Below are 24,365 nucleotides of genomic sequence, written 5' to 3'. Positions count from 1 at the left end.
GATGGGTGCGACGCAAGGGGCGATGGGGACTTCGCGGCCGCCCTGCCTCGCCACCAGTAAGCGCAGCCGTCGATGATTTCATTTGGTGGGACGCACGCAATCGATTGAGACCTTGCTTGGATTTAATCCACGTCGATAACACTGTGATGCAAGCAGCCGTTGCATACGAAGTCCAGATTAGGTGAACAGAACAACTCAGCTTTATTTACTAAGAAGAAGAAGAAGAAGGTCGGTGAAATGCTCGACATTCTTACCAGCAAAAAATCCGAGAAGGGCCACAATATATTGTACTGCAAACAGCAGCCGCTTTAGTCTGTGATGGGAAAACCCAAACGAGAAATATTTCTCTGCATGAAATCGTTTGTAAAAGGTCCTGATAGAAATAGGTGTCAAAAATTTAACTCGATCATAGTGATACATTCTTTTAAAAGGGCAGCCTCAATAGAATTTGCTTTCCTAAGGGCTACAAGACATTTTGGGACAAAATAAAGCACTAAAAACCTATTGAACATCATATTGGAAAAGAACATTTTAATATAAATAATTATAAGGACAATAGTTTTAGGGACAAAATAAAACCCCTGTTTTTTTTTTCCTCCAAAGGTGTCCCCTCTTTTTATATTTTCCTAATAATACCTCCTCTTTTAAGAAATATCAAATATGTTATCGCGTCCACTGTGGTCACCTCAACCGCTTGTGACGCCTTCCCCGTCGATCGTGACGCCTTTGTCGCTGGTCACAAAGCCTTCCCCATCGGTCGTGTTCCGTGGTGCAAAGGCAATGCGATGGGAGTAGGGGTGAGGACGTTGCCGTGGTGAGAGCAGGAGATGGAAGTGACGATGGGGAAGTTGATGGACGGGGTGTTGTTAGGAAAATACAAAAAGAGTGGACGACTTCTTAGAGAAAACCTAAAAAAAAGAATTTCAAAAAAATCACTTAAATGAAACACTAAAAGCTTATCAAATATTATATTATCAAAGAAAAGTTTGCCCTAAAATAAGTAACAATTTCTACATCAAATGGTTCTCACAACAATAAGACTTCTGTGCATATTGTTTACAGAAAGCTTATAATTATTTACTTCAAATTCAAGTGAAAAAAACAAACAACAATTAATTCTATGACAAATTAAAAATAATTAATCCATATGTGTATCGATATCGAGACAGTATAAATCGATACACTGTCCAATATGACGATATCGCACTAGTCTAACAGAAATGCCAAAACCAATATTGGACTGAGAATTTTCACCTTAATTGCATGTATCCTTTCGGCATACATCGTCTTCCTGAGGTAAAATACTCAATCAATCTCCATAAACAATTTAAATCTATAAAGATTTTGTAGTGGCCCAACAATTAAGGTGGAACTGGTATAGGTGGATCATCTCCTTTTAATGATCAAGTTGATAATTCCAAGCCTATAGATTTAACCAACCAAACTCTACATCTTAATCACCAAATGATATTAAGAGAGAATTTGAGCTCCATGCTAAAATTGTTCCTTTGCAACTATGGTGATCAAAGAGATTTGACCACATTGAATCGACTGGATGGTGTAAGAAAAGGAGTGTTTTTGGATATCATGATAATATCAAAAGAATCATGAAGCAGTCATGTATTAAGAAAGAAAAATTTAGATTACAAAACTTCACTTAGCTGTTCACCATCTCCCCGATGGAGAGCTTCCATGTCTCACAAGAAAGACCCAATGTTCGGCAGAGGTTCCCTCCAATCCGTCTGCATCATTATCATTTCTGGTTCTCTGCTTTCTCGGATGATTGTACCTGAGCATCAGCCTGAGTAGGGTTTGTTTCTTCCAAAGTTGTTGCAGCTAAAGTTTCTGAGGTGGATTCTGATTATCAATATATGATTATTAAAGTATGAACACCAAAGAAGGAAGAAAAGAATGATAGTAGTTTCAGCTTAAACACATTTGCCGGACCTTGGGGTTGTTCAGCAGGTGTTGGTGCCTCTGCTTGAGATATGGCTGCAGATGCGGTCAGCTGCTCTTCTGTGACCTTCAAAAGTTCTTCACTGGTATATGATCCAGTTGAAGGCTTGCCATCTGAAAGATACAAAATAATGTTCTTTCATGTCGCGGTGAAGTTTCAAGCAAACACCAAAGCAGAGAAGTAGGATGCATGAGGCAGATGTATATGGAATGGGATCTTGTGTTAATTGCACGGACATCAAAATCTCACCGGCTCAGCAACCTGTCAACTAATGCACTATGACAATTAGGACCAGAAGGCAAACCACGACCTAGGAACTGCATATAATATGAAACAAGTATTTTCAAATTTGATAGCTACTTGTTTAGCTGGTAAAGACCTTGATACATTTTGAAAGTTGGAGGGTTCGAAACCTCAACTGACACATTTTGAAGGTGTCAACTAGTTTAGCTGGTAAAGATTTGACAGTACATCGTAAGATCCTGGGTTCGAATTCTATCTTCCTCACTTAACCTTTGTAAAAAAAAAAATTGATAGCTACTTCAATGATAAACCAGTGTATTCGAATCATTCAAATTCAAGGTTGGCAAGATCAGGAATGAAATCAAAATCACTCTTGGGGTAAGAATCAAGTCTTAAAAAACTGTCTGGTTTGAATCAACATAGGGGATTGGCCAAAAATTATTTTAAGATAAAAAGATTTAAAAAATCAAAATTAGGAAAAAGAATCAAATATGTCAAATTGTATGATGTTCAGAATTCATCAATGAAAATATTTAGGACCTATATGTAAAAGTCTAATGGTAATTAATATATGTGATTTGCAAGAGCCCTTAGATTTGCAACCTCCTCCTTATCTCAACCATTTCAAGTGTTGCTTTAAAATCTTCTCCAATCATTTTGTAAATCTATTTTTATCCAACAGTTTGTAATTTAAAGTAGGAGGTTGGACCCCATAGTAGGCAAGTGCATCATATGCCAATGAGTGGTTAGGATGTGATAATTCGAGGATTCCAATTAAAAGTACTATCAGAGAAGGTCCTCACAATAAAAGATAACAAAACTCCCATCAAGTGCATCAAGTGCATCCTCTTCCCCGCTGCACCACTCTACCGACCACACAATAAAAGATAACAAAACTCCCATCCTCTATGCTTCATATCCTTGCCTGTTCTATCTTTTTCTTTAACTTTTTTTCTTTTTGAAATACTTTCTTCCTCTGTTTCACAACCTATCCCTTTGTCCACGGTAGCTGAGGACTAGCACCCACCAACTGCAGCACGAAGATTCAATGAGTTCAGCTGTAACCTCTAATATTATTTTTCACATTATTCCTCCTCTTCATCATCTTATCTTTCTATTCTTCATAAATTCCCGGCATGGACAACCCACCACAAGCCTTCTTCTCCCTCCATCTCTCTTAGGTTCTTTTTTTGCTTTTCTGTTTCTGCTACTAGAAAATAGAGACTGCCTGTATAAATCATTTCCCTCCGTCTCCAACTGAACACAAGTGATCATGAACACTTGACAAATAGGCACTTGATTAACATAAGGCTTTTTTGACTATTATGAAACTCGGTTTTATTGTCATCGCAAAAAGTTGAGGTGAGCCTTGTGCCATAGTAAGATTTATTACAACTTATTTAAGGCAAAACTTGACTGCCCGTTGTGTCAGAGAAACAAATTTGTTTCTCTAGAAACTCAGGCAAAAACAAAGAAAGAAAAAAACAACTCAAGTAAACAAGTTCATGCCAATCTCAACTCTACAGTCTAAATGACTAATTAACTACTACTTAATCAACTCATGATTATCAGGTGTTAGAAAGCACCTTTTGAACTTACTTGGATCAACTGAAGCTTGCTGTTTTTCATCAGCATACAAGGCAGACTTATTAATGTAGTTTGTAGAGGATGCAACCTCATCAAGTCCAATCTCCCGCTCTAGGGTGCTCTTGAATTCCCTTGACACATCCTACAGCAAAAGAACTATCAACTGAAAATTGCAGCTCAACTGGAAGCAACATCATAATTTTTTAGAATATTTTAACAAGCTCATCTCCTAGAAACATGGTCATTTAATGTTTCTCATATATCCATCATGATGGAGTTCATAGCATAAAATATACTGAACAGAATTTAGCAAACCTGAAGCTCCCTAATTGTTGGCTGGAAAGCTCGCAAGGTCTTTCCCAAGTTTCGTGCTACCTGCAAAGTAGTAACTTGATTAAGAGACTAACTATACCTAAGAAATCACCTCTTGCCAAAGTACCAAGGAAAATATAAATTGAAAACTTGCTGATGTGACATTCAAGTTAAAACTTCTTTGTGGAATGCAAATACTTACCAAACAGTTTTCGTTCTGCATAAACAATAATGAAACATAAGCATGCATGAAAATTTTGCACAGTATCAAATTATTTTGAGTGTTTTCTTTTTCTTTCCTCAGATCAAAAAGATGTTTGCATCATTTTTAGTAATGACCAAAGTAGGACATGTACCAACTACATAATTGCATCATGAAGATTAACATGCATATCTAAAAAGATCAAATTACTATGTCAATGATATGTGAGATAAGGCGAATACCCTTTTTTGCAAATGGTAAGTAGTGAAGATGGATCTTGACAAAGTCATTACCAGCCAAGCTAGCTACCACTTGACAATCTTTACCAGCCAAGTTAGCTAGCACCTTTGACATCTTATAGTTTTAACTTTTAACAACTTGACCATCAAATAAGTAAATGGACATAGAACCGAAAATATATATTTCCCACCAATTTTTCTTATGATACCATCTAAATTAACAATATGATCAACATTCAATGACAATAACCATTTTCACATACCTCTCCCAGGCTTCCTGCAACACTATAGCCTAAACTAAGAAAACTGCTAATGTATTTCCCATGTAAATCAGAAGCAAAACATTTGGTTAGGAGTTTGGATTAAGACCACCCACCACAGGAAAATGTTAAATAGAAATTTGGACCAAAAATGGACATCAGCCTAGCCCAAGTCATGGCCACCGAGACATGGTCATGTTGGGCCAATCTATGTGGTTGTTTGGCCTTGTAGAATGCTACACAAGGCAGCCAGCTCTATTTTCATTATTGCTGGCCACAGTGGGTGACATGGGAGCAGATGAAACTGCTGATACAGGAGCTTGTATATCCTATTATATTTTTAGGTTATTTGAACTACAAACATATTTGGAAGGGCTCTAGATGGTCAAAGGAGACTCTTAAAACAATTAGAACTTTCAATCCCAAATTACGACAGGATTACAGCAGCTTAAAGAAAGTTGGAAGGTAAACAGGAAGAATAGGACTGCACCAAATGAGAAAAGGAAGACTAAGCACCCTTTTTACAACCCAAACAGGAGAGGAGGGGCAATAATGTAACAGTAATAAAACAGTACTGCAGCATGAGATCATAGAAGATATTGCTTGTGTATTAAGTAGTGCTTTCTAGACTATTCACATTCCTAGTTAGATTAGAGTTTTGAGGTAATTGTAGTCCTATAAATATGAATACTCATAAGGCCTTAAGGCATATGCTTGAATGATTTCTCTAAATTTTTTCATATTAACATTAATTAATGTCAAATTTTAGCCTTCTGATTAGTAGCTAGGAGGCTTCTCCTTTTCTTCTAACTAGAAAAGTGCATCTTAGAGAGACACTAATAGGTAGCTTACATTCATCTAGGCAATGCATGTATTCCTACAACATAGAGACACAATTAATCTTTGCATGGCACAGTCTGTATTTCTTTTCTCTTTGCAATCTACAGGTGATATGATGATGATGAATTATGTTAAAATTAAGTGACTATAAATCCCAACAAATTCCTAATCATCAGAAGGAACTTGCCTCAGCTAGGCCTTTAGGACCAAATACCAGCAAAGCCACCACTCCAATAACCAAAGCTTCAGGAGCTCCCACTCCAAACAAAGAAGCATAAACCACTTTACCATGACAATTTCCCTTGTCTGCAACACAGAAGTAAAAGAAAGTTGAAGTAAACATGCTAACTAGACTAGCAGATATGCAAAAGTATTTGAAATGATAAAGACTGTGTAGGAAGGGGAAAAGCTAAAATGTGAGAGCTACAGCTAAATAAAGCATGTAGAGACAAAAGTGAAGAAAACTTTAGCTTAAATATAGGCTAGGAGATGGAATAAAGCCATTATGTTAGAGAAATGCCTATCAACTAAATAACAAACAAGCAGAAAAAATATATAAAGTCTATTATAACCTAGAGAATATTCAAGATAAGAAAATGAAAGTGCTAAAAAATCAAAATAAACTCTTTTGTAAAAATTAGGAACAAATTCATAAAACAATGATAAAGAATCATGTGCAAGTGATAAAACTATCCAGTAGAGTCGATGCATGCAGAAACTTAAAAAGATAAATGCACAGTGCAAATACTCATAAACGTAGACACAGCTTGCAATTTCAAATAAATATGAAGCCTTTCATGCCTTTATTGTAATTAAAAATAACTGAAATTTTAGAAGTCGCTCTTATTAACCTGGAGCTTGCTAGAGCTAAGATGTACAAAGCAAAAATGAGATATACAACTTTTTATAGTTTGTACATAGTCTGAGTTAGCTCATTCCTGACGAACAATGATTTCAACACCACCAACGCAAGCAAGCTTCTAATATGTCACTTGTACTATTCTATCAATAAAAAAATTATTTCAGGTTAGTATCAAAGTATCGACAAAGAATTAAACTCAGTTCACATCTGAATAAAAATGCACTAAATTAAAATACAACATGCAAGTCAAGTTTGAATAATTCAACCACAACCAAACTTATAACTCACTAGCCAGGCAAAGAAAAAAAAAATGGTACAGTGATAGAACCAATTTGATCAGGCAAGAATAACCAACTAAGCCAATGTACACTAATTGGTTAATATAATTCAAGTATGTCCCGTCAAGAAAAGAATGTAGGCAAAAGAGATGAGCAAAACCTAATATCCAAAATCACTTCAAGTTTTGCATGGACATCTTTAACTAACATGGAATCCTAGTTATCAAAGGGACTTGAAACATGACATATAAGCAACTAAAGTTGCATACGTTGGATCTTTTTATATATTATAAACCATGTTTGATTGTCAAATTATGAAAAATCCCCTATCTTATCATCATTTGCAACCCGACATTAAGAGTTTGCATAAAATTTGCAAATAGCTGCCTAGCTTCAAATGCTCTTCAAATGCTTCAAACATGACATATAAGCAACTCAAGTTGCATACGTTGGATCTTTTTATATATTATAAACCATGTTTGATTGTCAAATTATGAAAAATCCCCTATCTTATCATCATTTGCAACCCGACATTAAGAGTTTGCATAAAATTTGCAAATAGCTACCTAGCTTCAAATGCTCTTAATACGTTTTCATAAATGTCAAAAGACTATATCGATTATCACATCTCTCCTTTTTATAACTACCCTAGTCCATCCTCTTCCATGGTTTTAGATACCAAACCATAGTAGAGCGAAAATTATTGGATGTTCACTTGTGAAGTGGATGGGGTAGCTACAGGTTAGTTAAGAGAAATATCACATAAGGGTTCATGATTCAGCAGCTTAGGCTTTGGGGTTGATAGCCACTCGTGTACAGTCCCTTTTCTGAGGTCATTGGACTTTATCACCCTCCTAACAAAGTAGTGGTGCTACTGTAGCACAGTAACGAACGTGGTAATATGGTTTCAAACACCAGGTCCAAGAACGGTTTCGAAAAGCTATCAGACTAGTATGATACCTGAATGTCATACTAACATATACCACCCAGTCACACTGAAAAAACCAAATAGTATACTAAGTGATACTGAACTATATGTTTCGAACCTGATGCTTAGTTGGACTGGTAAATACTAATTAGTACCAACCGATCTACTGGTATACTAATCCATGAGTGGGTGACTTGATGAATACACAGGTATAACAGACAAATATTGTAACAATTAAATCCCTAAAATAGGTGACAAAGTTAGGATGCTGGCAAAATGTTCCAAGTCTGTTGATAGCAACTGACGTCATATAATAACAATGATAAGTACTTATTTTAAGTGAAACTTGAATCTGTGTCCTTATTCTAAGCCTTCATGATCTCATAAGTACTTGAATCTGGTGTGGAGCAGTGAAATGAACATAAAAAAAAACTAAGCAACAAAATGGTGAGAAGACTCCTATGGGTTCATAAGCAGTTGCAGCACCTTGAGTGAAAGGTTTTCTAAATGTTCATCCTGAACCTCATTGCAAGAGAAGCCAAGTCATGGCATTATGCGTGTACGTTAGTACACGGCACATATATATGTATTCATAATAACCATTACTGGATTACAGATTAAACAGCAATACCAATCTAGAACTAGCACTAGTAAAAGGAAAAGGAAAGATAGCATACAGTCTACACCACTGAGGATGTTATTAAAGTATTGCTAATATCAACTCAGAAACTGTCTTCTCTTTCTCTTTGTAAGAAGACAAGCAACCTAGATTTTCTTTATAAAATTTTGTTGAGAGGATATTACGATGTAATAAAAACGAATAAATAGCTTATTACGACGTAATAACAAGTGTTTATATGTTAATCCAAGCAACCTTGTTAGAGTTTAATAACTCCCTGATCGAAGATTAAAATCTCAACAATTTTGTTAGGACAAGTTATTAAGACCTCCTCCAGCTCATACAATCTTCCTCGCTCTAACAAGTCCACAATAGCATTGATGACGTCCCAAGTGATTCTCTTCACACAATCTCATGCATGTGAAATGCTCTTTCTTTTGGTAAAGCAGTATGGCCAATTCTAACCATACTAATGCCTCAAGAATGTAACCAATTGGCACATAATATCAAGCAAAAGAATAATTTGATAACTAATCCCACAAAAGCCCTAAATTTGACACCCTCCTTAGAGTCAGGTGCCACATCCTAATGATAGCTTAATCTGAATTGGGTGCATTTTAAGGGCCTCTTTCCTGGGGTGACTAATGTATCACTGTAATCAAATCCTTTGCATCCTTTCCAAAATAAGTGAGCAGCCTCAGATCTCAAGGAAAATATCATGCCAGAGAAAACTGACTACATAAAAAGGTTGCGAAGGAGGAGGCGACCTTTGCGGGCGTGCTTTCGCGGAGGCACAAAGGAGCCGAGCTGCTTCAGACTACTCCAGGGCGAGAGGAGACCGGGGCCGAGTCCGGGGATCGACCGAAGGAGGTGAGACAAAGGTGAGCGTTTGGGACAAATCCTGACACGGCGAGGGGACGCGATGAGAAGCGCCGACGCCTTGGGTCGGGAAGAAGAAGAGCAACAGTGGCAGCAGACGGCCGGGGAGAGCGTCGCTGCGCCCATGGCGACCAAGACCGAGCTCGAACGGGATGTGGTGCAGCGAGATCGAGGACTCAAAGCTTTTGGTAAATGATGGATATATACATATATAAATAAATAAATATATATATGTATGTATATATATATTTGTATGTATATATATGTATGTATATACATATACATACATATATATACATACATATATATATATATATGTATATATATATGTATGTATATATATATATACGTATAATATATATATAATATACACATATAAATATATACATATGTATATGTATATATATACATATATAATAAATATACATATATATATATATATATGAATTAAAAGCATAAATGAATCCACAATTTTGAAATTATAAATGATAGATTTAAGAGCATAATGGATAATTCAATGCTAAACATTAAATCACATTTGCTTGCAATCAACCAAGATTAGATTATATTATATGGTAACATTGCAATTGTACATGAAAAGATTAGTACAATAAGGGTAATTTAAATAAACATTCATATTAATTGACGAAAAAAATGTTTATTACTCATTTGGAATTAAGATATGGCTGAATCAATAAAGAATGGTATGCTAATCTAAGAATGTAGTAAAGTACCAAAAACTTAATTAGGCCTTTAATCTATATTTTATTAAACATGAAATTTGATAAAAAAAAATGTATATTCATAATTTTCTTGTGGAGTAATATCTCTTACAAGGAAAAATATAAGGATATGAGAAATCATGAATAGCAGCATCGAAGGAGAGAGAGAAAAAAATATGAAGTTTTATGTAACTTGATCTTGATTTATTCAAATGAGCTTCTTATTAGTTGTCTTGATAGTATCATTATTTTAGCAAAACTTGAATGACTTGGTTAATTATCATAAAAATGAAATATTTGAAATTTTATGAAGTTTATTAGAAAAAGTCATACACTTTAATTTTTTGATACATGAAAATACACATCCAAGATAAGTTATATTATAGATTTAAAATTTAACAATCTTTAACTAATGTGTTGAAGCCATTATATTATGAATTCTAAATAATCTACTAATACTAAAATATTCTCCATCTACTTGAATTATAGAAAAATAAAAATAAAAAAGAATTTACTCTAAAAGATTTATCATAAAGAAGAAAACTCAATCCAATCCAAAACCAACTGACCTCAAATAAAAATCATATTGAAGTGAAAAGTTTAAAGAAACCTATTTTAGAAAGGAACACAATTGTTTGTACCTAAGATTTCACATAAATTGAGGAAAAAGTTACTCAAAAACATAATACTAAGAAACCACTCCCAAGTAAATGTGTAAAAATAATAGCAACTAATGCATGATATGCCATAAATAAAAAATGAATATTTAATACTATATCATAATACACAAAGATAAAAAGGAAAAAGATAGATGAACAATCTTCAATAAAAACCTCATTTAATAGCAATTGATGGCCAATAACTCATGTGATTTATAGAAGTGATGGAAAGCACATGAAAGAACAAAAAAAAAAAGGACTGAGGACTATTTAAGAATTGGAAAATTGTTTTATTTTTGTTTACCAACTAACATCAACATTCTGATATTCTTAAATGATAAAACTTAAAATAATATTTATGTAATACTCTCAAACAGCTTTACTCCCAAATCCTTTTCAATTTTAATAGCTTTATGTACTTTAAATAAATATATGGCTAATTTTAACCTTTTCAAGAAGAGTTAGAAATATGAAGTAATTTTGATGGTTTCCAATCTGCCATGACATATCCTTCTTTTGAGAATATGTATCAAATCCAACAAATAGATTTAAAAAACAATGCCTTTTCATGAAGGACTATAATAACAATGAGACAGATAAAAGATATGGAAACTAAATCAATTTGAAATAAAATTGATCAGATTTTTTATTCTCTTGAGATCCAAATATTTACTATTAAGAAGTAGAAGCAACAAAATTTGCATACATATGCATATGTTTTCGGTATGCTTTGATGAGGGTGCACAAGCAAATCTAAAAGGAATTAACTCATTCGATCCAGAGAAAAAAGTTTTCTATTACAAGAGTAAATAATTGGCAGGCATAGTAAGAATCCCACTTAGGAAGGTATATGCAGACATATATTATAGGATGTATGAAAATTATGTACCACATTTACTTTCATGGACACATATGTAAGACTAACAAGGATCAAACTCCGGCATTATACTCACTCCCAGCACTATCTCAAATACACCTCCAAACATCCAAACTTGCTCAAAGATGGAACAACCAGAGGAAGTTTTTTTTATATTCGTATCACGCGATCAATCAGAATCTTATCAGATCATTACATTTTGAAGATCAATAATTACAAAGCTTGTTGCATACTCTAGTTTATAAAAGTCCAGTATTACATGACAATGCGCAAACCTAGTGAAGTTCTGTCTGTTTACCCTGACGACGTAACTTGACAGTTGCCAATTATTATTTTTGCTTTTTCAATCATCTCGCGAGTGACATGATCGTCTTCTCCCGATATGAATGATCACAATGCTCCATGCAGGACCGGTTTGGAAGAAGCAGCAAGTTCCCCATGAGTCCACTTCCTCAACATCTCCAGTGCTGCCTTGGGTTGATCCATTGGAACCATGTGACCTGCATCATGAACCTGTATGCAAAACAACAGTTGAAACATTATGCTTCAGTTATGATATCCAACCATACCAGTAGGAAATTATAACTAGGTTATACATGGAATCCAGTAGTACAAATGCAATATAATTTACCATGCAGAGCTAGAATTAGTTATTTCAAGCAAACATCACCACAATCTTCAAAGTACCTTCAGGAAACTAAGTGGTCCATGGCTCTTCAAAACCCCGGATTCTGCACCATCCACCAAAAATGGTACTTCAGGTGATGACACAAAATCTTGTTGACCAGACCACTCCATGGAATGAACCCATCTTGAATTCCCTGATCGAAGTACACAGCATAGAAAGAACCCTTAGATGACAAAAATTAAGAAACTGGTGATTATATGGGGTGAATGTGCAATGACAAAGATGAAACAAATTGGCAGATCAAGGGAAGAGGTTCCTCATTTACCATGAGAATAATATACATATGCTGTAGAAACCTCTTGCAATCAGTGTTGCAGAGATTAATGACTTCCCTTATTTAAGAATAATGCATCTAGTTTACAGGAAGTTTCTTACCAAAAGTATGCAGTTTCTAGGCATTCTTACTCGTCTATCCATAACTTATATGAATATTCATATATTGATTCTTAGATAGCTATTCGTGGTGCTTGCAGAAAGAAAGCTGCCATTTTGAATGATAGGAAATGCTTAGAATGTACAAAAATTAACAGAGCCTTACCAAGCCAATTGCATATCAAATCATATTCCCCAGCATATACAAGCAGTTTAATGCCATCCTCAAGAAGAGCAGGTATACCAACTTCCAAGTTTCTCATCCAGTCTTTCATCATGGCTTCGGATACTGTAGGGCTACAGGAGACAAAATCTATATCTCCAACCCCAAGAGCATCTCTAACAGACTGCTGATTAAGGAACTTCTCCATGTTGGAGAAATCATAGCAGAGCTTCCCTTCACATTGCTTCCTAATGTCATAATACTGCAGAAATTTGTGCATACAAAGTTAGAATATTGTGTTTTCACCATTAATTTTTAGTTACTGCAGTTGGCTTACATTGGTTTTCCCAATGATCTTCATGATTGAGTTGAATATTGAATTGCAAACCATATATGAGACCAGGCAAGAAGTATTTCCAGATGTACCTGAAAAGTTAATGTTATCATCAGTAATTTCACATTTATTTCTTTCTTTTTTCATAGATAATGATGATGAGACAATATTTTTCCTGCAGAGATAATTAACTAAATAAATTAATTCATGCTATAATGACATAGAAGAGAAAGAATTACCACAAAGCTTAATAGCTAATTCACATGCAGGGTAAATCTTGTTGATTCTTTCATAATCATGTTTCTGAATTAGTCCTGTATCCAATGCATAATCTGTGTATGCTTTGTATTGTATTGCTGGGTCAGTAAGTCCATTACCGATAGCACAGCCCTGTCGTAACATTCATCAGCCGCACAAGTTAGCAAAAGCAGATAAATGTTGTGGAAACAAGATTTGAAGTGAAACTATGTACTATACCTTTAGATTAATATAAATTCCTTCACCAGCTTTGTTTCCTTGGTGAACTCTGCTTGCAAGAGCAGGGATATAGTGGCCAGCATATGACTCTCCAGTTATATAGAAGTCATTCGTTGCATATTCAGGGTGTTCCTTGAAGAACTCCTGAGATCAGGTCACATTGGATAATGTTAGTTGCTATTCTAGAAAATGTAAAGATATAATTATTTGAAAACTATAGCTTAAAAACCTTAGCAAGACATTTTCATGAAAATGCAAAGTAACCAGTGGTAAAAAATTAATTACTTCATGTGTTGTAAAAAGTTTCTGTTTGTTGTTTGTCTAGTTCTATAATGGTGCCACAAAATAACTAAATCATGAACAAAAAAAGAAGAAAAAACCAAAAAAATTTATGTACATAATAATAGTAAGAATGTGCTGATAAAATTGCTGAAAATACTGGTGGCATATTATCTGTTCTCAATACCATGACAGATAATTCTCAGCATGATAATACATTGTTATTTGAATTAATCATAATGTTTGAACTCTGAGCAGTACTTTAAGGAGAATATTGCTAACAATCACATGCTTATCGTTTTTAGCTTGCTATCAGAGTTCAATCACATTTATCATCTCAAAACTAAACAACAAGAGGGAGAAGAGATGGTAAGCTTAAGGATTGTGACTAGAATAAATGAATGGTGGATTTTACATTTCGTAAATGTTTTCAAGTACTTAAAGAGAGTTGAAAACCTGAAGAAAATCATATAGGTCATTGCTGACTCCGTTTTCATCATGCCGAATGTCACCATCATCTGTGGTATAGCTGAAACCAGTTCCAGTTGGTTGATCAACATATAAAAGGTTTGAAGCCTGTAGTAGCATCGATCATCAGTGATGGGCAACCATGTAAAATAACAGACAACAACATAAGATATATATTTTTTACACTGTCATCAGGGAAATAATTTAAAATCAGATTGTAGGATGTTAAACTGATTTCTTGTTGATATTTCCATACAAAAGTACTTAAATGAATTAAACAAGGTCCTCCATTTATTGCCACGGAATTATTCAGATCCTAACTAACCAGATTCAAATTAATCTATAGAGTTATCAGATGCAAATAAGCTTATTGAATATTCTTCCTAATCTCTTAGCATGTGATTTAGTCACCATTTGTCTTACGGAAATTGCTCTCTGCAAGCACTTCAAAGGAAAAAAGCAAATTTGTAGACAGCTAAGAGAAGAGAATAAAAAAATTTAATGCAATTGTACACAAGAAATCCAACAAATGAAAAATTACTTGAGCAAAACAAGAGAAACAATGAGAGCAGATGATCTTTGCAAACTAATTTATGATTTTCTTGGGCCAGGTTGCCTTGATGTCTGAAACATACATCACAAATATCATCATGAAATCAATTAGAAGAAACGAAGTGAGGTTATTAGAGATTCTAAATTGAGAATCAGAAGGAAAAAGGTGGTAAACTCTACTCCAGAGAAAATGCACCTGTAAACAAATTGATTAATCGGCTAACTGGAACTCATATAATGGAAATTATTAGTACCTTATCCCATCCAAAGTCATTCCATGTAAGTGACATGTGTTCCGTCACGCTAAATGGGCCATTCTCATAGAAAAGAGCCAATTCACCGCTACAACCAGGCCCTCCGGTCAACCAGATGACAACCGGGTCCTTCTTGTTATGCCTTGATTCAAAGAATAAGTAGAACATCCTAAATGAAACAAGAAATGAATAGGTTATGCGATTTTACCATATAAAACATGCCCAGATTACATAAATAGATCAAAGTCTAGATCTTAATAACAGCTGGAGAACAATGAAAACCAAGGGTAAGAAACTCAAACACATAACCCTCATAAAAACCAAACCTTTAGTGCAGTACACAAACACATTGTCGAGCATACAACGCTAAGAAGCCAATCCCATCCTCACACTAAAATCAAAATTTTGGACACTCGGATCAGCTCACAATCCCGGGAAAACAGTGGAAAAAAATCTCACCTTGCGGCGTGGGAGTGAGGGAGACGGTAGTAGCCGGCATGGTGGCCGAGCTCCTCCACGCTGGGACCTCCACCTGAAAGGCCAGGGAACCGGACCCGCTTCTCCACGAGCCTCCCGGCACCGGCGCCGGCGCCGGCGGCGGAGCCAGCATCGGCGCTTATCTCCTTCGGGACGAGATTAAGCGCGCGAATGAGCCTCTCCGCCTGCGGCGCGGGGAAGTTGGCGCCCTCCGGGAGGCCGACTTCTTCCTCCACCATCAGTGCCGCACCGGACACGCCGAAGAAGAGCAACAAGGCAAAGAAGAAAGCAGCCATTTTTCCGGGAGGGGGGGAGGGCGCGGTGCGAGAGAGGGGGTAGTTCGGGGCGGGGATTTATAGGGAGATGGGGATGGAGTTGGAGGAAGCGTAGGCTTTCCGGCGAAAGGTTGAAGACATTGCTTGCACAAAACTCCCTCCTTTATTTGAAAGCTTCGCCGCTGATTTGGGCCGGAAGAAGCGGGGGTGGTTTAAATAGGGGTTTTCAGACGCGTAAGAACAGGTCACGAAAACAAATAATTTTTATTTCATTTTCCTGTAAAATTAAATATTAACCTTATTTTAAAAATATTTTTCCATTCTAATCTCCTCAAAATATTTCCACAGTGACATCTGAGCATAATATCACATGTAATAATAGTGACTGCGTCTCTGAGGAGATGTCTTGCATATGTATTTTATTATTTTATTATTTTATTTTATATATAATGAAAAATAATTAAAAAAGAGCCATTCATGCAATTTGTATGAGTAATATGGAAATGTGACAGCTTTTCTCCCTCTTGTTTGGTGAAATGGACTCTTCTTACCTGCAATTTCTTCCGGATAAAGAAATATGACATTGTTACGTTGGATTTGGAATGTTATGATTTGACATTGTTATCTACCATTAGATGATATAGGAGGATCATTTTGCACCATCTTAGGTTTATCTTTCATCGAACATTTAGTTGTGTGTGTATATATATATATATAATTTTATATTTATTCTTAATTTTTAAAGGGTAAGTCACGAATATGAATTTTGATGAATCGTCAAAATCTCATCTTCCTCAGAAAAAAAAAAAAAGTTTATTAGGGGAAAGTGTTTATGTGAAATTAAGCTCCTTTGCAGTCCAATTTGTATTACAAGTTTCACTTAGTTTTTCTTCGTGATATTTGTTTCTTCTTTTATTTGACTTAAATCCTTGTTGATTGGATGCCACGAAGCTGTTCGATCCAATAATTAGGTTGTTGGTATGAATTTTACAGCCCTTGTTTTTCTTTTTTTATATTTTTTTTTCTCGTGTAGATGAATCCACTTGATCAACGTAAGCCCAATAAACCTTGGGTTATTAGGCCTACTATGTTAATGTGATAGTCTGATGATTCTGCATATAAATATTATATGAATTAAATTAAATATTTATATTTTTTTTCTAGCTATTGGATGATAAATATTTTGTTATTAGGCTTACTAAATTAATATAATAAGCATATGAGTATTGTCATTGACTTAGCTAAATTTACTTGAGTCAAGTCATGAGTTACCATTTTATTCGTCTACAAAAAAATCGGCCTAGTTAAAACTTCACTTAAGTTTTGAAGAACCTATAAAAGAATAAATTAATTAATTTGAGAGCGAGTGACGGATAAGTCTAGAGGTCTTGCGAAGAGGACAACTTTAAATAATTCAACAAATACTTGGTGTGTAAGAGAGGAAGGAGAAAACAAAGAATTTAGAAGACAAACAATTGCTCACTGAGTGTCGGACATGTTGGCAAGTTTCTGTAGGCTTATGTGTAAACTTGTGAATCCTATTAATGCCTAACACTACCTAACCCCATCTAGCCAGATGTCACTTTGGGGATTCTTGGGTGTTGAGATGATTGATATTTTTCACTATATTGTTACTTGTAAAAAACAGGTTATGGAACATAGCAACTAGGCCATTTTAAAATAGTTTTGTTCCGGTGAGCAATCACTTTATAGCCTTATAAAATATTTATGATTATAATTTTCAAGTAAAAACGAGACAAAACACATTACAATGATGAAGGTGTTACTAGTGCACGATGATCATCTATGACATTCTCCCCTACTTTAATTATCGACGCTCTTATTGATACTTACTGGTAGGCATTGATGACTACTTTTTTGTGTCACAGAACATCTTCAAGCTCCCAACTAGCTTTTGTTTGTGGACGTTTTGCCACTTCACTTATTACTCGATCCACTATGCTCTGTTGGGTAGTTTTATCTTATGATAAACTAAAATGGTTTCAACTCATCTTTTGTATGAGTCTCTGATGGGGGCTAGTTAAGACTGAATACTTCGAAAAGTATCTTGCAAATCTGAGTAGTAGGCTTTTAAGTTATTTGTATGGAAGACATTATGAATTTTGAGCTACAACTTTCGGAGACATTACCTACCCTATTGATAATTAAAAAGGATCATTCATACTTATACATCAATCCCTTGTGTATTTTTATTCCTAAAGAACTAGAGTGATGCTACTTGGAGCTTTACCAACACCAAGTGACTTTAAATTCCTATGGTCGCCTTCTCAAATATGCTCATTTCTTCATCCTTTTGGTTGCCTTCTCCATGTAAGCCTGGGCAATATATGCATTTCGATGACATTTCATTACAAAGTAATATGTTGACGGACTCTTCCCAATATAACCGATCACCAAGATGTGATGAGTCGATGGTTGCTATCACGTAATGATCTTGAAGGAGCTCTTGTTCGATGCAAAGCTATATTGTAAATTATAGGAGAATTGAGCTATGTCCAACAAATTCACCCAATTATGTTAGTTAGCATTCATGTAGTGCAAAGATAGAGGCTCGTGGAGAATCATCCAACTCAAGGAGTGAATTTATTCTTTCAATTTAGCTATTCATCTAGGGATAGAGGCTCGTGGAGAATCGTCCCAAGAACCACACGTCTTGATCGTTGATGATATTATGTGGGACACCCCAATACTTCACCATATTCTTCATCATCAACTTGGTCACCTCCTTCATTGAGCAATGTAGGGGAGCAATAGTGAATGTTATATACTTTAAAAATCGATTGAATACCATGAGTATCAATCTGAGTCCTCATACTACTAGTAAGCTTGATATGAAATCTAAGGAAATACTCTTCCACAATCTTTCTGGTATAGACAATAGCTCCAAAAGTCCCACAAGCCTTTGCTACTCTGCCTTATCTTGTTGGCAAGTAAGGCACATCCAAATATATTCCTTCACATCAGTCCCCATCTTCAACTAATATAAGGGCCTCTTCACGAGAGTCAACATTTGATGAATACTTATATGTCTTTCCCAAAGAAAATCATGACACTCTCTCAAGAGTTTATGTCTCAAATTGTCCGCTCGAGAATCATAAACTCTATTCTTTTAGTGTAGATGAGTCCCCTTTGAACCTAAAATCATCGTGCCTTACCCTCTTTGATTAGTTGCATCATGATTATTACTTGTGGATCACTATACAAACCATATCTAATCCTAGAAAGAAAGTTAGAGTACAGCTAACTTAGCCTCTGCATTCCAATTGAATAGCATTCGCTACCTCCACCTTATTGCATAATGTATCGACTATAATATTTGCTTTTTTAAGCTTGTACTATGTTACTATATCAAATTCAACCAGCAAATCATACTACCCTACTTATTTTGGGAAGAGTTTTTTTTTAGTTTAAAAGTAACTCGATATGATGTTGTTTATCCTTAGCATAAATCATATTATGAGAATGTAGCACTCCAAACTTATAAATAGTGGACTACCATTGTTATCTCATTCTTATGCACTAGATACTATCACTTAATCTCGTTGAACTTGTGGCTCTCGTAGGCCTCTAAGTGATCCTCTTGCATAAGTACTCCCCCAATATCGAAATTTGAAGCATCTGTATAGACTTCGAAAAGTTTCTCATAGTCCAATAATTTGAGTACTGATTTTTCCAACACAATAGTTTTTAGGTTTTGGAATGTCGCTTCACATTTGTCTAACTATCACCAAGGCTACTCCTTCAATAACTCTGTTAATAGAGTTGCATGCTTCGAGTATCTAGCTATGAAGCACTGATTATAGTTGATGAAATCAAGTAAGGATCTCTAACTCTAGTACCTTCTTTGGTGTTTACTACTCTGTCATAGCTTGCACCTTCAATTTGTCTATCGGATTGGAATCTTTGACAATTTGATGCTAAGAATAAAATCTCTATGTGAATAAAGCAACACTTTTCCATTTTCACAAATAAAGTAATCTCCCTGAGAACTTTTAAAAGTTATTTGAATGTGCTTGACATACTCCTCGAGCATTAGGTTATAAACAATGATATCATCTAAGTAGACAATCACAAACTTATTTAGATACTTCTTGAATATTAGCTCATAAGAGTACAAAATGTGCCTAAAGAGTTGGTTAAGCTGAAAGGCATTATAAAAAACTTGAACGCTATATACCTAGTCACACAAGTAGTCTTCTCTTTATGGCCTTCAGTAATGCGCCCCTACTAGTAACTTGATCGAAGGTTAAGTTTAGAGAAATACATTGCCTTGTCTAGTTGGTCGAATAAGTCCGTAATGAGTGGAATGAGATAATTGTCTTCAATATTATCTTATTTAGGGCCTAATAATCAATACATAATCAGAGTCTCTCATCTTGTTTCTTTTAGAAGAGGATTGGAGCTCCGAATAATACTTTAAAACTACAAATGCGACCACCACTTAGTAGTTCATCTAATTGCTTCCTGTGTTATACTAACTCTACGGGGGCCATGAGGTATGGTGGTCTGACTAGATGCTTCAATCCTAGTTCTACCTCGATGTGATGATGCATGTCTTTGCATGGCGATAAAGTTTTTGACAACTCAAGTAGCATAACATTTGTGAGCTCCTTTAAAACGTTCACCACCATAATAGGTTAATGAGTAGTCTTCATATCAAGTTGCTCTAGTTTTATTATAGCCATAAAAGTTAATTCGCCTGCGCACCCCTTTCTTCAATTGTAAAGTAGATATTAGTTATGGGTCCTTAGTTCTTCCTTAAGAAACCGGAACTATGTAGGTGTCATTACCTCCCATTAGGCATAGGGAGTTTAGGAATAACATTAACACTAATTTCATCATGTGCATAAACTTATTTTGAGGATCACTTGAAAGTCCAATGACGCCACCATCATATTTATACTTTTGCTCCACGTCTCGATCTTAACGGGGATCTTATTTGCTAGTCCAGAGATCTATTTGGCCTTTGATTTTATAACCTTCATCTAACTTGAGTTCTTCTCTAGCCCAATGTGCCTTGCTTCTCGGTTGATAATGAAATTATGAATAGTGCCCGTGTCCACCATTGCAAAGATTATTCAGCTATTTAGCTTGATGTTCATGTATATTAGCTCATTGCTTTCTGTTTTTTATTATTTTATCTTCATATTCTCCCCCACTTGACCCGAAACACATTCAACAAATGAATTGCTCCCATCCAAGATCCTTGTGACCCATCATCGTTGTTAGAATTCAAATTACTCAAACTAATAATGATGACCTTGCCCTCATCTGATCTGGGGGATCATCTGATGTTGTCAATGTATTAAGTACTTGTTTTTATCGACAATCCCTCATAATGTGCGGTCCTTAGCATAAGAAGCATCCATCAGGTTTTCGGACTTTACCTTTTAAGCTCAACCCTTTGTGGGAACTTTTTTTTCTTTTACTCACTTCCAAACTCCTTCCCTCGGGAGTATTTAGATGGTCAATTTCTTATAGGCTATTTCTTCTTTCCTAAGTCATCCAAGGAAACAAAGTTGGTGAGTCTTTTCTCATTGTGATTGCCCCGATCATATTAGTAACATTCCTTTGATGCAATTCTTATTGTACCCATGACTTCAGGCCATTGAGGATGCTGAACAGATTATCCTTTTCAAACATATCTTGTATGCCCAACATTAGTGCAAAAAACTGCTTTATGTAGTCTTGAATGAAAGTGCTTTGGCAGAGTTATCTCTGCTTCCTACTTGCAATGAACTCTATGTTCTCGTATAAGAATTGAGTTTTTAACTCATGCTTCAAGTCTTCCCATGTGTCCACTCAACACCGACCTTGTCGGATCTCTTCCCAGCATATATTTTGTATCTTCATTCATATCTATGGTTGCTACTGAAAATTTGATTTCTTCATAATCGGGTCTTGTAGCTTGAAAGTATTATTCTATATCAAACAAAGAATCATCAAGCTCTTTCATATCCTTAGCAACCCCGAAATAATGTGGCTCAGGTGCCCTCAAGTTTTTTGACAAAGTAATATAAGTATTACTCCCTCCCACATTAAGAGCCCTTGTGAGCAATATAATCTTAGACGTGAGTTCCGCCATGACTTTATGTAGGTGTTGCACGTAGTCTTTGGTGTCTTCTATTAATCGATCTACTCATGACTTAACTTTGTCGATTCAAGATTTTGCCTCCTCTTATGAATTTTCTACCCCAAGAAGTCTTCGTTGACCTTCGTAAAGTTCCTCTAGACTCACTTCAAAATGTCAAGATGGGTTTTCACAACTGTAAATAGGGATTCTTTTCCCAATTGATGCTTTGGATTTTTTGGATACTGAGATGGCTATCGTTTTTCTTCACGCCAAACCTATTAAAAATAGACTATGACATGTGAAAAGTAAATCATTTTTGGGATAATTTTACTCATTCTGATGAGCGATCACTAATCACTCTATGACCTTGTAAACTATTTCTACTTATAATTTTCAAACAAAACACATAAAAATAAGATAAAACATATTATCAAAACATATGTATAAGAAAAGATAAATGATTCGTTAACGAAGTTACTTATCTGCGATAATCATTCGTGACACTACGTTAATCATGATATGTATTAGTCTATATGACTCTTTACGTTTAAGTAATATTCAATGATTCTATAATATTACACAAATTAAATACTCACTTTCTTTTAGCTATTACTATACATTATTATAAAAGACATTATATATGTCAATTCTCTTTTACTAATAATACACTTCAAACCCTATCATAACACTATAAAATTTTCTTTTTCTTAGGTTAACTCTGAATTCCTCCGACACCAAGAGAACCAAAATCTATCATAAGACTAAAAAATTTTATTTTTATAGTAATTATTTTTTAAAAGTAAGGTTAAAAACCTCAAAAACAATTAGTTAAGAGCACTCTAATCAATGAACCGCATCAATCGAGGATTCAGTTCCCGGTTGTCCAATCGAACCGGGCGGTTCGGTCTAGGATGCATGAACGGCTGATTTATCCCGTGGTATATGTGCACAGCAGCAGCACTCTTCTTCTTTCCGCTCTTTGGGAAATCTGCCTCTGTTCTTTCTTCTTCTTCTTTCTATTTCGTGTCTCATTTGTTCTCAAATGCAGAGCAAGCAATCCAGACCCTGAAGGCGTTCTGCTGCACCTCCTTGAGTGAATCCCAAGAACAGCCCTCTTGCGTAAGAGAGAGAGAGAGAGAGAGAGAGAGATGATGATGCTTCTGCAACGCTAACCTCGACCCAAATCTTCTTATGGTTTGATCAGTGATCCCAGTGGGATTGAACTCATCAAAGTAGAATACTTATCCTTTACAGAACTGAATGGCAGAAGTAGTGGACTAATCATACAGTGGAGTTCTTGCTATTGCATGATGTGATACACAATCTTAACTCACCATTCCAAGCTCACAATGAAGAAACAAAGCGGCAGCGCGATGCAGCACAAAACCTTTTCATATTGGAATAGCAATATTAAACTGATTTGGTGAGAGTTCATATGGCGACACAAATCATTAAGCTGACAATCTCCACAAGATCCCATTACGTACACAGCTGCGATTGGTCAGAAGAGACCAAAAGAAGAAGAAGAAGAAGAAGAAGAAAGGAGACCAGAACTCAAAGGAAGACCTTGGCCACGTCCTTCATGAGACCGGGGTTGGCGTGGCAGAAGGCGGCGAACTCTTTGAAGTCGATGTTGCCGTCGCCGTCGGTGTCGATCTCCGCCATGGTGCGCTTCACGTCGTCGCCGGAGGTGGAGCCCAGCGTGCGGAGGACCTCGCCGAGCTCCGCCAGCGAGATCTTGCCGTCGCCGTTGGTGTCGAAGCGCTTGAAGATACGCTCCATCTCCGGCGTCACCTCGCCCATCTCCGATCTGCGATACGCTGCGTTGCTCGAGCTGAAGGGAAACAGATACAGAGAGAGAGAGAGAGAGAGAGAGAGAGAGGAGAATGAAGAGGAGAGCGATGAGGGAGACCTATAAAGGGAGGCGTTCACCTGAGAAGCTGTTGGATCGCCCTCGCGAAGCGGAGTTTGGGTGGAGGAGACTGTTCTCGTTCTCCTGCACGCATGCACATGAGTGGCCATGGCAGGGAGCAGTATAATTACAGTCAAACCCTCTACAAAATAAAAATAATAAGGAAAAAAAGGTCAAATCAGTCGCACTGTTATTCAATAATTTTATCATTTGAAACTTTAAAAATCAAAATATTCTCAATTTTTTATGTTTTTATTATAGTTATTGAAATTTATTTTAAGAACATTTATATCTTTAGGATCCTATTATATATTTCACCTCATCCTTTCAACTCCCTCCCTATCATCCTTTTCCCACAATATTACAAAAAATATATCACATGCTATCATCTAATATAATATTAGCTAATTTTCTTATAAAATACTCATATTTTAGATATTTTTAAATTGACACTCAAACAGTACCTCTAATTTAAAAATACTCCAACTATCATCCAAAAATTTTTCTACATTTTGGTCTGTTATAGTATTTTTTTACTACCCCAACAAAAATAATT

General features: G+C 35.7%; 2 protein-coding genes across 3 annotated transcripts; both read right to left on the bottom strand.

The window, feature by feature from the left end:
* Positions 1-1,561: 1,561 nt before the first annotated feature.
* On the bottom strand, positions 1,562-9,392 carry LOC103980691 (sec-independent protein translocase protein TATB, chloroplastic). Of its 2 annotated transcripts, none has more exons than XM_065102973.1 (6): positions 9,095-9,392; positions 5,824-5,946; positions 4,103-4,158; positions 3,800-3,929; positions 1,948-2,070; positions 1,562-1,857 (listed from the first exon to the last, which is right to left on the bottom strand). In XM_065102973.1, exons 1-6 carry the CDS (start codon positions 9,330-9,332, stop codon positions 1,754-1,756), a joined length of 774 nt encoding a protein of 257 aa, XP_064959045.1. In that variant the 5' UTR covers positions 9,333-9,392; the 3' UTR covers positions 1,562-1,753. The 2 variants fall into 2 exon arrangements, with proteins under 2 accessions (XP_064959045.1, XP_064959046.1); XM_065102974.1 differs by having other exon boundaries at positions 1,562-1,845.
* Positions 9,393-11,590: 2,198 nt separating this feature from the next.
* LOC135608918 (serine carboxypeptidase-like) lies at positions 11,591-15,864 on the bottom strand. The gene is made up of 9 exons (XM_065101980.1): positions 15,511-15,864; positions 15,052-15,220; positions 14,234-14,353; positions 13,499-13,642; positions 13,261-13,411; positions 13,025-13,113; positions 12,691-12,949; positions 12,152-12,285; positions 11,591-11,977 (listed from the first exon to the last, which is right to left on the bottom strand). The coding sequence occupies exons 1-9, from the start codon at positions 15,822-15,824 to the stop codon at positions 11,855-11,857; spliced, it is 1,503 nt and encodes a 500-aa protein (XP_064958052.1). The 5' UTR covers positions 15,825-15,864; the 3' UTR covers positions 11,591-11,854.
* Between the last annotated feature and the right edge of the window lie 8,501 nt (positions 15,865-24,365).

Source organism: Musa acuminata, chromosome BXJ2-4 (genome assembly GCF_036884655.1).
Source record: "Musa acuminata AAA Group cultivar baxijiao chromosome BXJ2-4, Cavendish_Baxijiao_AAA, whole genome shotgun sequence".
NCBI lineage: Eukaryota > Viridiplantae > Streptophyta > Magnoliopsida > Zingiberales > Musaceae > Musa > Musa acuminata.
Note: the sequence above shows the minus strand (reverse complement) of the source record. Positions and strands in the feature narration are given on the sequence as shown.

Coding starts and splice junctions, on each gene's coding strand:
- LOC103980691 (XM_065102973.1), bottom strand. CDS start 9,332: ATGGGCGCAGCGACGCTCTCCCCGGCCGTCTGCTGCCACTGTTGCTCT. Junction 4,159..5,823: donor TAAAGGCCTAGCTGAGGCAA/GTTCCTTCTGAT, acceptor CTTTGCAGGTAG/CACGAAACTTGGGAAAGACC. Junction 3,930..4,102: donor CAACAATTAGGGAGCTTCAG/GTTTGCTAAATT, acceptor CTTTTGCTGTAG/GATGTGTCAAGGGAATTCAA.
- LOC135608918 (XM_065101980.1), bottom strand. CDS start 15,824: ATGGCTGCTTTCTTCTTTGCCTTGTTGCTCTTCTTCGGCGTGTCCGGT. Junction 15,221..15,510: donor CCTCACTCCCACGCCGCAAG/GTGAGATTTTTT, acceptor TGTTTCATTTAG/GATGTTCTACTTATTCTTTG. Junction 12,950..13,024: donor AGATCATTGGGAAAACCAAT/GTAAGCCAACTG, acceptor AAATTTCTGCAG/TATTATGACATTAGGAAGCA.